Here is a 14,382-nt window from a genome sequence, read left to right on the forward strand (position 1 = left end):
ATAGAACATTATGCTGCTGTTTATATAACCCTTTTTTAAATATGTCTGCAGTTTGATTTGGAGAGTCAATTGACACAATTTCAATAACACTAGACATTTCCCTTATAATATGAACATCAATTTCAAAGTGTTTTGACATTACATGAAAAACAGGATTAGCAACAAGCATAAGAGCAGAAGAATTATCACACATTAGTTTCACATGTAAAAGATTATTCAGACCTAAATGATACAAAAATTTTAAAACCCAAATAATCTCACAAGTAGTAGCAGCTAATGCTCTATATTTAGATAACTGAGTTGTTACTGGTAATCGGTGAGTGGGACTATCTCCGGGTGTAGTATAGAGTAGCAAGATGTGTTACTTAGATTATACTATTGTCGGATTGCCATACTTCAGTATATTAGTTGTGTTGCATGTATGTTTGTTTGTACATAAGCTGTCGTAACCTTGATCTGTCAGGTTAAACTCACAGAGGTCAACCTCGATATGTTAGGTGGGGTCCATGTGCTAATGTCTGTTGAGTATAGTACTGGATGATGCATCTGTTGCATGTGGATAACAATACTGGAGATTCAGTAGTAGGGATTATCGGTAGACCCTTGTCCGATCAGCTAGTGGTCGTAGGCACGTACGAGCCACGCGGTCCTCTAGTTGGAGTTGTTTGCTGTTAGTTGATTGTTGTTGTACAAGTTTCACTTGTATGCTAGATCTGTTAAGTAGTTCCATTCACTTAGCTTCATGATAATCCCCCACATCCTCCCTTGCAGGTTTTGGATCTTTTGCATGCTAGATAAAAGGATGAGAACCTGGTGAAGATATGTTTGACAAAGCTACTCTTATGTCTAGTATTTTATATGTGTAATCGGATATTAACGTAACACATGTTTTAGTAATGATGTAATTAAAAAAACGGATTTGTAATATGTAAAGGTACGTTTTGTAAATATGTCTTCCACTGTGTTTTATTTTTTTAAAAGTGTGGTGTTACACTATCATTTGCAGTAATTAGGTATCTCTCTTAATCTCAAACTGTCTCTCGGCTACAACTTGGAGATTATGAAATAGCCTGGATTGATTCAGAGATAAACAAATCAGAGAGAGGCACATTGACATCACTACCCCTGTCAGCACAAGTTCCTCCTCACAAGTCGGTACTTGCTGGAGATTTAAAAATGTCAGATTTCAAGCAGTTATTTGTTAGAAAGGGTATTAAGGTACTTTGGATTTGTGCTAGCAGTGTAAACAAAATTAGAGGTGAGAAACTGGGATTTGGGTGACAGTCCAAAATGAGTTCTAGTCATAATGAGAAACCTTTAGTACAAGTCGAAAATAATTAAGACGGTGCCACCAGAACTCTTTTGTTAGTTTTGATATTATATACTAGTATATAGCTACACCGATTGGAGCCACAACTTCGGCTGTACGGAGCCCTGCTGGTTCCTCGACTCCTGCTAGATTATTTTCGAATGAAGGATATGAAATGACCCACTAGATTTAATCGAGAAAGGGTAGACAATAGTAGTAAAAATGTGCACCATAGCAAGACTTTGTTCTAAATGAAAGCAAAGGTATTTTATTTATTCTCAAGTCTTCAGCCCGTGATGTAGTTATTATGATCCCGATTCTCACGAATGTGATGATGATAGCTGTGACTCAAAACACAATCTGGGTTAACTAAATATTAAAACTAAATTTTTTTCGGGGTTACAACTCAAAACACATTTTGGGTTACCTACATTCATTTTCATACCACAATTGTAAAATGACATATAGAAAATGGTGGAAGCTTTCGATTATTTAACTTTTGATTATGGGTCAAAATAAAACCTTATGACCCGAATAGGTCATATGGGTTTATTTAAGTGAAATTTACCACAAAACTCATTTAATACACTTACCTTCATATAGGTTACCTGTCTTAATCAATGAATACTCAATTTTGAATCGAATGGCACAAATGAGTTGCGGGTTCATAGTTATTGTGTCAATATTATTTCCCAAAATGATAGTGTTGTGTTGTGTGTATCATATAATATATGAATATAAGTATAGCGCTAATAATTTTTATTGAATAAAGATACCAAATGGGCAATTATGCTGATAGGGGATAATGAATCAATATGGTTAACTTTTGCCAATGCTATTTTGTCAAGATGGTCTCAAATACTTCTATCGCCTCGTATTCTATACTGCAAGCACCTAATTTTCTATAGCTTTTATATGTTGTTGTATACAGTGGGAGATTCTTTTAAAGAATATTTGTCATTGTTACTCGGGTATGTAGTTTGTAAGCTTTGTCAAGTATAATATAATTTAAGTTATGCAAACATGTATATACATTTCAGTGTGAGATTCTTACATAGATTATTTATATCTATATTCATTTAGTTTTTGTTTATCCATACCCATTTACATTTTTGTTTATCCCAACTCCTGTGTTTCAAAAATTATTTCGGACATCCAAGCCAAAAGCTTCGAATGGCTTAGTTGTCGTGGAAAAAACCTCAACATTAACTGGTTACAATGGTTAGCGAACCCATTGTTATCCGATGTCAACCCGTCACCAAAAGAGGGGATCGGTTAACTAGCAGGGTTTTACCCTTATCCTTTTGAAAAGGCCTTAGTTTGGGATTAAATGAGGCGATTCGATTTACTTTGTAGTTGAAGTTGTCAGCACTGTAAAGCGTTATCGTCTCAGCTTGACTTTACAAGTGACATTTCATCTTAGGTTTTGAAAATAGATAACGGGTTTTTTTCCTGCTAATGCATCGTGTCCCCTTAATTTCGCCTAGGGTTAGAAGTATAAACTCTCTTGTCTATATCATATAGTAATAGGTTCGAGCTTTTGTAATATTAGATGCTAGTTTCGAGTTCCCTGTAATGTATATTTTATATTTTAATAAAATTTGATCTATAAAAAAAAAAAAAACATTCTTTATAGACAAATAATTAATTCAAAATTTTTGTTTAATATATTCTTTATCTATATTTTATTTGTATACAATTCTTTTTATAAACCTAAACAAAATTTTGAGTATCTTAACTCAATAATAATAGGAGATTGGCAGTGGCGGCTTGCCACCTTGCCATTTGCTTTTGGAGGGCTTGGTGTTTATTCGGCGGGAGATGTTAGTCATTATGCTTTTCTGGCTTCTCGGTTACAGACTGCTGGGTTGCAGACCAAGCTCCTACGTCATGCGGGTATTGTTGGTCTTGGTCATGCTTTTGAAGATGCATTGGGTCTGTTTAATAATACGGTTGGGTTTGATATTTTAGGTAATCCGAGTGAGGTCGCTGCCCCAATACTCATGAAGAAATTGGCAGATGTTTATTTCACAAAGGTTACCGCTTCTGCAGAATCCACTTTTTCGTTATCTCCCCGACAATCGGCCTTATGGAAATCACAGCAGGGTGTTCACACCTCTGCTTGGCTAAGGGCAGTCCCTATTTTGGGGTTGGGTCAGACGATGAACGCAAAGACTTACCGATGTGTGTTGTGCTACCGGTTAGGTGTTCCATTGTTCTCTATCTCGACGGCATGCTCTGCCTGTTCAAGGGTTTTTACTGGGGATATTTTCGGGGATCACGCGGTGTCTTGTGCTGGTATGGTGGGTATTAAGCATCGACATAATATTGTTCGGGATTCCCTTGTTGATGTTTGTTATCGATCTGGGATTTCTGCTAGAAAGGAGGTTGACATTGGGTTGTCTGGAGGGAACGACAGGGCCCTCAGACCTGTAGATGTGTTACTTTATTCCTGGGATTGTGGTCGCGATGTCTGTGTTGACTTGACAGGGTCTTCTCCTTTGACACAGTCTGGGCTTTCTGACTTTGTCCCTGGACGTGCTGTGGTTGAGGCGGCTCGTCGGAAGCGGGTCAAGTACGAATCTTGCTGTCAGGCGATTGGTTATGGTTTCATTCCTTTCTCATTTTCTTCCCTTGGAGAATTAGAGAAGGAGGCTGTTTCTTTGCTTAAGCGGGTTCAGAAGAGTTCGATGGCGCAAGATATTGGTGCCGGTGCTGCTGCTCATATTTTTACTAGGATAGGTTTTGCTATTGCTAGAGGTGTGGGGGCCCAGATTGTCTCTAGGCTTCCCACTAATTTTTTGTAAGTTTTAAAACTTTTAAGTTTATTATTATTATTATAATAATAATAATAATAATAATAATAATAATTATGTAAGAACAATGACGAAAGTGATGATAATAATAATAATAATAATAATAATAATAATAATAATAATAATAATAATAATAATAATAATAATAATAATAATAATAATAATAAAAGATTTTGATACTTGAAATACCCACTCCAATATAAAAAGAATACCAATCTCCAACTCTTGTGGCTTGTTCGTTGTCCCTTCATTTTCATTTAGTTTTCTTCTCTCTATCTCTCTCACCTTCCACTTTTCTCCAGAATTAATAATTAATAATTAATAATAAATAATAATAATAATAATTAATATTTTAATATTAATAATAGTAATAATAATACCTACAGTAATATTAAAAAAAGATTGTAGTCCATCTTTATGACGGGTATTACTACAATTTAATTCCCATCTTCATTGTTTTCTTCACTACAAGAATCAAAAACCTCTTTTACAAGTTTTTGTGTCTCTAACAAACATCCAATATTCCTTTCTTTCACAACCAGTTAAAGCTGATAGTTTTCTTGTTTTTTTTTTTAACCTTATTTGTTACAAATGATTTATGACGTCATTAATACACATGGCTGCAAAGTCAATGGTTTGATCTGAGTTATTATTATTATCGTCTGTATATATAATAATAATAATTCTTATCATACACGAAACTAAAAATTGAAGATGATGCGTATGAGGACTAAAACTACAGAGTTGACTTCTATAAAAGGAGTCAAAGATGGCGAATTGGAGGTCCGACCCGGTGGAATGCTGGTTCAGAAACGAGACCCGGACCACCCACAAAACCGTATTCCTCCGCCCACTATACGCGTTCGTGTTAAACATGGCTCCGTTTATCACGAAATCATCATTAAAGCTACTGCTACATTTGGTAATCAATTAATTACTCGGTTTTAATTTATTATTATCTACAGATATAAAAATATACAACATAATTGGATTAATTTTGTTACAGGAGAATTAAAGAAAATGTTAAGTGGGCCAACAGGGTTACACCATGAAGATCAAAAGGTGATTCACAAGGACAAAGAAAGGGCATCAAAGACATTTCTTGATGTTGTTGGTGTGAAAGATAAATCAAAAATGGTTGTTATAGAAGACTTAATTAGTCAAGAAAAAAGGCTTTTAGAAGCTAGAAAAAATGCTAAATTGGAAAAAATTGTTAAATTGGTATCTGAAATTGGTCACGAGGTTGATAGACTTGCTGATCAGGTACAATTTTTTTTTTTTTTTTCTTTTTATGAAAAAATTTAGTTTGAAATTAAAGAATTTTGATTGTGATGCAAATTGTATTTGAAAACGGTTAGGTGGTGGCGGTTGAATCAATTATTTCTAAAGGAGGAAAAGTAGCAGAGAAGATGATTTCGAATTTGATCGAGTTATTGATGAATCAATTGCTTAAACTAGACGAAATTAAAATCGATGGAGATGTAAATCTTCAGAAGCAAAAACAGGTTACTTTACTTGACAACTACTGTTTGTTCCTGACTGTGGTTGTGTTTGTTTGCCGGTTTAGTTGAATGATTCAACATTAAACGCTTAATCATTCAACATTCAGCTCGATTATCTGTGATATCTGAATAATAAACGATAGTGAATTACTAAAAAGTTTGTGTCAAATCATCCATAGATAAAAATAAAATACTCTCTAACTATTTACCACATTCATTTCCTTTGATATAGTATCAAACAATTATATAGTTTTATTTTATTACGATAATTTTAAATTCATAGTATTCATTTAAAATTATTATTAAACATGTTATTTTCATTCAAAATCAAGTTGAATCAGAACACGTGTAACAATTAGATTTTGTACCATTGAGCGTTTAAACGCATCCATAATTTTACTTAGATTCATCCAAAGTTCGTACTGATTATGAATTTATAGGTAGAAAAGGTGCGGAAATACGTTGAAACCCTTGACGTTTTAAAAGTTAAAAACACGACAACTAATCATGTTTCGAAGCCTACACAATCACATACCAACGGGCTTGGTGGTGCGGCCTCACAACCGCCACACAACAACCACCACCACCAGCAGTTTAGACGGTCAGTTGAGAAATTTTCACCGACGCCACATCAACAACAATCACAACGGGGAGAGTTAAGTAAGAACATATCAGGGGGAGTTGTGGTAACCACACAATGGGAGACTTTCGATTCCTTGCCGACAATATTTCCGACCCCACAATCAACATCAACATCAACCACCAGTGAAACAACAATTCACTCCAACTTTAATTGGGATTTGCTGTTAAAGTAGACTTGAAATGTCGGTTTCAAATGTGTGTATGTGTGTGGATTCAGCTGTGTGTTTTTTGTATTTTTCTTCCTAGTTGGTTACCTCTCTCTCCATTCTTTCATGTAACTAGAGTACATTTGTTAGCAATTTCTTCTTTTTGTGGGTGCCATTTTCTCCTTAAATAAAACATAAATCAAATATGTTACATATCAATGGATTCCTTATTTCAATTTCTAGTTATTGCGTTTCCAATCAAATAATTTTTAAATTTTTTTTTTTTTAGTACCGAGATGGAACTGATTTATTTATTACCATATGTATTATGGTTTAGCGGATTGAGTTTTGTGGTCGTAATGTTCTATTGTGATTTGATAGTATGACAACAATTCATCAACGAGAAGTTGTAAAATCTGGTCTCGTTGACAACAGCTATATCATGTGTAGCTGTACAAATCACTTGGTCATTGCTCACTGGCCACCGCGTTGTTGCTCAGTGCCCACCGAGTTCCCTGTGAATTCACAGGGTACCTAGTTTCAAATTTTGGTAACGCACAATATCAAATTAAAATGGGTACTTGACCGGATGGGGCGCAAATGTGCACAATTCATCCGGTTACGTGTCGTGTTGCTCAGGGGCTCGTCACTCAAGGGTTTACTCGTTATTGGGTACTCAATGTGGTTGTCGTTAGGGAGGTTTCCTCCGCGAACATAAAAAAATGTAGTTGTACATGATATTTGAGGTAAGTTATATGTTTTTCGTTTTTCAGGATGTGTTTGACGTGAAAACTTAAGCTTTATTTTTCTATAAACTCCTGCTAAATTACAGTGTTCGGTAAACGAAATTTTAAGACTTCATTCAAAGTAAAATTACATAATTACTCTGTATTATCCTTAAATTACATCTTCAAGTTGCAGATGGTATACCAAACTTATACATGAAATATAAAATACATTTTTTTTTATCTTTGAATATACTTCATTCGTCTCAACTTAATAGTCCACAAATAAAATCACACAGTTTTAGAAATATTATTATTGAACTGTACTTTTCTTACGGTTTTGTCCCGTACTTTTTACCAAACATTTTGTTTTAAATGCATAAAGTAAAAGTATAAAAAAATTCACCATCTCTTCTTATGTATTTTTGAAAGTGGCCTATTAGTTTGAGACAATCAAAAAGAAAACGTGAACTATTAAATTTGGACGGAGGAAGTAAGTTATACTTATATACTAGTTTCATTATAGACACTCTAACTACAACTAAGTTTGTAATTGTTAGACACTTTTTGAATGAGTTTTTCATGCTTAAACGTGTGAATATAAGTTAAGTTAGAAGCGTTAAATAAAATATGACGTTAAAAATTATGATGAATGAAATTATGTGTCGTCAAAATTTTCAAGTGTTATTAATTTTTGACACTTTTAAGTGATATTGAGTTTTTCTTACGCTTACAAGTGTCAAATTTTTTGTGACACTTTTTAGGTGTTAAAAAATTATCAAATTATTAACGTTTTAAAATGTCAAAAATAATGAAAGATGTTAAAAAAGCTAGAAAAAATATTCGATCGCACGTTGATGCGGTTGTATTCAACGCGCGGTCGAATTTGGATATACGTTGTTTGGTACCTAATATATCTAATAGGTTGAGTTGTTTGTTGTACGTGTATGTATATGTATGAAATATAGCTCGAAATATCTTGTGTTTTTTTAACGATGTCCGTTTCGCGTATAGTTAGTCGCGTTGTGTTCGTAAAATTATTTCAAGTTGAACGGTGGTCTCGGAAAAATTTAACTCGCACCGAGCGAGAAGATAGAGCCCGTTAAAAATTCGGGTAGAATTAGTTTCTTTTATTTTAATAAAATTATTATATATTTACACTTTCAACCACTGGAAAAATGTAAACTTGAGGGGTCGTTGTGTAAATTGAGTCAAAGTTGAGGGACCGATTGCAGTGTGAACGCAAACTCAAAACGACAATTCGAAACAATTGAAACCACGAAATTCTGGTGTGTTTTAGTATATAGGATAAAATAAAATGAAACTTTTTTTTTGTAGTGTCTTTAAAATATAAAGAAAAGGAAGATGTAATTAAATCAGAGTATTCATTAGATCATGTTACTAACTATTGTAAGTAAATTCTCAGATGTTATTTCCCAATAAAACTAAACAAAATGGGGGGTGATGAAAAGGACACGTGTTTTATTTGTTGAAATAGTAAGAGACAGACTAAAAGAAAAGATCTAATAATGAGGTATCTAATCCATTTACGAAATGACAGAAAGATGGTAGGAATGGAGTAGTTTGAGGGTCTGAGCACTCGGAAGATGGTGACTGTAAACAAAAAATGATTAGTGTGCACTTTCTTTCCAGATTTGGAAAGCAATTGATTTATCTCGACACTTTTTAAGAACTTGTTTTACAAGAATAATGTTAATATAGCCATACATCAATAGGTGGTATGAGAAAGTAAAAAGGCAAGCGTTAGCTTACAACCAAGAGAAATGTTTATAATCATGATTATGATTTTAGTTTTGACACTTAAATGGACCATTATTGTATTGTAACTTTTTTTTTTTGAAAAGCAAAAATATATATATATATATATATATATATATATATATATATATATATATATATATATATATATATATATATATATATATATATATATATATATATATATATAAAGATATAAACAAAAATGTACAAGGATATGGGGTAAAAAGACTTGCACCACACACGAATACCTGAAGACCTAACACATATGCATGGATCTATAAACTATTTGTACAGAGATAGTGTCTTCGAATCTAAACTTGAAGCAACAATGACTATCAACCAGAATACTCGAATCAACCAGGATCTCGGTTATTGATGTCCGGAAAACCTAAGTTGATCGGATCAAGAGGCCAATGAAGCCAATCTTTGTGTATATTTCTCGATCGATTGCTAATCCATTCATAAGTTTTGACTTGAACCTCACATATGATTTTTGATGAAGACCATGAATCATTCTTGAAGACTTTTTGATTTCTGTTTTTCCAAATGATGTAGCTCGTCGACCAAGTGATTGCTTGCCAAATTTTGGAGAGTTTACCCGAAAAGTTCACATAACTTGATCCTCCAAGCAACTCTTCAATAGTGATGCTCGAAGGCAAGTTAATTTTCCACCATTTATGAATACCCTCCCATACTTCTTGAGCAGTTTTACATGAAAGAATGGCGTGGTCAATTGATTCGGGAACATTATTACACATTGGGCATAATAATGTATCCAAAAAAATCCCACGTTTCTCAAGTTCCATTTTGACCGCGATCCTTCCTTTTACAACCCGCCAAATGAATATCCCGATTTTTTGTGGGATCAAGTTGTTACGCATCGTTTTATTGCTAACATAAGCCCTTGGAATTGTGATGTTATCTATTTTTGCCGCCATGGATTTGGATGTGTAGCTGCTTTTGTTGTCTATTTTGCACGCCCACGATGTTTGACCAGAACCAACAGAAGCATGATTGGAAATCAAGGTTGTGAGTGTATCAAGTTCTCCATGTAATCTACCTGAAATATCTCTGCACCAAGCCCAGTTAAAGTCCCAGCGACCATCAATATTCTTTGCTCTGTCTGCGATGGAACACGAATTGTTGATTTCCAGCCTATAGAGACGCGGAAATGAAACTTTAAGTGGATTGTTGCCAACCCACAAATCGTCCCAAAATCGAATATCGTAACCATCACCAATGTTGCGAATGAACAGATCCTCCAGATGTATACCCACTTTGAGCATGTCCGACCCTATTTTGATGATGTTGCCCCACACTGAAACATGTCTCGAAACATCGTTAGAGTTAACAATACCTAACCCCCCATCCCGCCCGTAGATACTCTTGATTATATTGACCCATAGTGATCCGTTTTCGGTGCGAAAACGCCACCACCATTTTCCCAAAAGCGCCCAATTTTTGGATTCAAGTGAACAAATATTTAGACCGCCCTCATTGTAAGGTAAAAGAATTGTATCCCATTTAACCCATGATAATTTTGAATCATTCCCCGACCCGCCCCAAAAAAACTTACGACGCATATTCTCGAGAAGGTGGATGACGGATGAGGGAGCACGAAACAACGAGAAGAAGTAAAGCGGAAGACTACTAAGGATCGATTTTATGAGCGTTAACCTACCCTCAAACGACATTGTTCTAGCTTTCCATGTTGACATTGTATTGTTGAAATGTCCCGTTCTTATTGATTAAAAACGTTCCATATTAATTGATTTCGTTGCGAGCTTTTGACCTCTATATGAGACGTTTTTCAAAGACTGCATTCATTTTAAAACAAACCATAACCTTTATTTCATCAATAAAGGTTTAAAAAGCTTTACGTAGATTATCAAATAATGATAATCTAAAATATCCTGTTTACACACGACCATTACATAATGGTTTACAATACAAATATGTTACAACAAAATAAGTTTCTTGAATGCAGTTTTTACACGATATCATACAAGCATGGACTCCAAATCTCGTCCTTATTTAAGTATGCAACAGCGGAAGCTCTTAATAATCACCTGAGAATAAACATGCTTAAAACGTCAACAAAAATGTTGGTGAGTTATAGGTTTAATCTATATATATCAAATCATAATAATAGACCACAAGATTTCATATTTCAATACACATCCCATACATAGAGATAAAAATCATTCATATGGTGAACACCTGGTAACCGACATTAACAAGATGCATATATAAGAATATCCCCATCATTCCGGGACACCCTTCGGATATGATATAAATTTCGAAGTACTAAAGCATCCGGTACTTTGGATGGGGTTTGTTAGGCCCAATAGATCTATCTTTAAGATTCGCGTCAATTAGGGTGTCTGTTCCCTAATTCTTAGATTACCAGACTTAATAAAAAGGGGCATATTCGATTTCGATAATTCAACCATAGAATGTAGTTTCACGTACTTGTGTCTATTTTGTAAATCATTTATAAAACCTGCATGTATTCTCATCCCAAAAATATTAGATTTTAAAAGTGGGACTATAACTCACTTTCACAGATTTTTACTTCGTCGAGAAGTAAGACTTGGCCACTGGTTGATTCACGAACCTATAACAATATATACATATATATCAAAGTATGTTCAAAATAGATTTACAACACTTTTAATATATTTTGATGTTTTAAGTTTATTAAGTCAGCTGTCCTCGTTAGTAACCTACAACTAGTTGTCCACAGTTAGATGTACAGAAATAAATCGATAAATATTATCTTGAATCAATCCACGACCCAGTGTATACGTATCTCAGTATTGATCACAACTCAAACTATATATATTTTGGAATCAACCTCAACCCTGTATAGCTAACTCCAACATTCACATATAGAGTGTCTATGGTTGTTCCGAAATATATATAGATGTGTCGATATGATAGGTCGAAACATTGTATACGTGTCTATGGTATCTCCAGATTACATAATATACAATACAAGTTGATTAAGTTATGGTTGGAATAGATTTGTTACCAATTTTCACGTAGCTAAAATGAGAAAAATTATCCAATCTTGTTTTACCCATAACTTCTTCATTTTAAATCCGTTTTGAGTGAATCAAATTGCTATGGTTTCATATTGAACTCTATTTTATGAATCTAAACAGAAAAAGTATAGGTTTATAGTCGGAAAAATAAGTTACAAGTCGTTTTTGTAAAGGTAGTCATTTCAGTCGAAAGAACGACGTCTAGATGACCATTTTAGAAAACATACTTCCACTTTGAGTTTAACCATAATTTTTGGATATAGTTTCATGTTCATAATAAAAATCATTTTCTCAGAATAACAACTTTTAAATCAAAGTTTATCATAGTTTTTAATTAACTAACCCAAAACAGCCCGCGGTGTTACTACGACGGCGTAAATCCGGTTTTACGGTGTTTTTCGTGTTTCCAGGTTTTAAATCATTAAGTTAGCATATCATATAGATATAGAACATGTGTTTAGTTGATTTTAAATGTCAAGTTAGAAGGATTAACTTTTGTTTGCGAACAAGTTTAGAATTAACTAAACTATGTTCTAGTGATTACAAGTTTAAACCTTCGAATAAGATAGCTTTATATGTATGAATCAAATGATGTTATGAACATCATTACTACCTTAAGTTCCTTGGATAAACCTACTGGAAAAGAGAAAAATAGATCTAGCTTCAACGGATCCTTGGATGGCTCGAAGTTCTTGAAGCAGAATCATGACACGAAAACAAGTTCAAGTAAGATCATCACTTGAAATAAGATTGTTATAGTTATAGAAATTGAACCAAAGTTTGAATATGATTATTACCTTGTATTAGAATGATAACCTACTATAAGAAACAAAGATTTCTTGAGGTTGGATGATCACCTTACAAGATTGGAAGTGAGCTAGCAAACTTGAAAGTATTCTTGATTTTATGTAAATAGAACTTGTAGAATATATGAAGAACACTTACAACTTGAAGATAGAACTTGAGAGAGATCAATTAGATGAAGAAAATTGAAGAATGAAAGTGTTTGTAGGTGTTTTTGGTCGTTGGTGTATGGATTAGATATAAAGGATATGTAATTTTGTTTTCATATAAATAAGTCATGAATGATTACTCATATTTTTGTAATTTTATGAGATATTTCATGCTAGTTGCCAAATGATGGTTCCCACATGTGTTAGGTAACTCACATGGGCTGCTAAGAGCTGATCATTGGAGTGTATATACCAATAGTACATACATCTAAAAGCTGTGTATTGTACGAGTACGAATACGGGTGCATACGAGTAGAATTGTTGATGAAACTGAACGAGGATGTAATTGTAAGCATTTTTGTTAATTAGAAGTATTTTGATAAGTGTATTGCAGTCTTTTAAAAGTGTATAAATACATATTAAAACACTACATGTATATACATTTTAACTGAGTCGTTAAGTCATCGTTAGTCGTTACATGTAAGTGTTGTTTTGAAACCTTTAGGTTAACGATCTTATTAAATGTTGTTAATCCAATGTTTATAATATCAAATGAGATTTTAAATTATTATATTATCATAATATTATCATGTATGAATATCTCTTAATATGATATATATACATTAAATGTCTTTACAACGATAATCGTTACATATATGTCTCGTTTAAAAATCATTAAGTTAGTAGTCTTGTTTTTACATATGTAGTTCATTGTTAATATACTTAATGATATGTTTACTTATCATAGTATCATGTTAACTATATATATATATATATATATATATATATATATATATATATATATATATATATATATATATATATATATATATATATATATATATCCATATATATGTCATCATATAGTTTTTACAAGTTTTAACGTTCGTGAATCACCGGTCAACTTGGGTGGTCAATTGTCTATATGAAACATATTTCAATTAATCAAGTCTTAACAAGTTTGATTGCTTAACATGTTGGAAACATTTAATCATGTAAATATCAATCTCAATTAATATATATAAACATGGAAAAGTTACATGTATGAATATCTCTTAATATGATATATATACATTAAATGTCTTTACAACGATAATCATTACATATATGTCTCGTTTAAAAATCATTAAGTTAGTAGTCTTGTTTTTACATATGTAGTTCATTGTTAATATACTTAATGATATGTTTACTTATCATAGTATCATGTTAACTATATATATATATATATATATATATATATATATATATATATATATATATATATATATATATATATATATATATATATATATATATATATATATCCATATATATGTCATCATATAGTTTTTACAAGTTTTAACGTTCGTGAATCACCGGTCAACTTGGGTGGTCAATTGTCTATATGAAACATATTTCAATTAATCAAGTCTTAACAAGTTTGATTGCTTAACATTTTGGAAACATTTAATCATGTAAAT

At 32.8% G+C, this 14,382-nt stretch overlaps 1 protein-coding gene across 1 annotated transcript; it reads left to right on the forward strand.

Annotated features, from left to right (window-relative positions):
* The first annotated feature begins 4,545 nt into the window (after positions 1–4,545).
* Positions 4,546–6,630, forward strand: LOC139840005 (BAG family molecular chaperone regulator 2-like). Its single transcript, XM_071830226.1, has 4 exons — positions 4,546–5,047; positions 5,132–5,388; positions 5,484–5,630; positions 6,068–6,630. The coding sequence occupies exons 1-4, from the start codon at positions 4,840–4,842 to the stop codon at positions 6,440–6,442; spliced, it is 987 nt and encodes a 328-aa protein (XP_071686327.1). The 5' UTR covers positions 4,546–4,839; the 3' UTR covers positions 6,443–6,630.
* The last annotated feature ends 7,752 nt before the right edge of the window (positions 6,631–14,382 follow it).

This window comes from Rutidosis leptorrhynchoides, chromosome 4 (assembly GCF_046630445.1).
Source record: "Rutidosis leptorrhynchoides isolate AG116_Rl617_1_P2 chromosome 4, CSIRO_AGI_Rlap_v1, whole genome shotgun sequence".
Classification (NCBI taxonomy): Eukaryota; Viridiplantae; Streptophyta; class Magnoliopsida; order Asterales; family Asteraceae; genus Rutidosis; species Rutidosis leptorrhynchoides.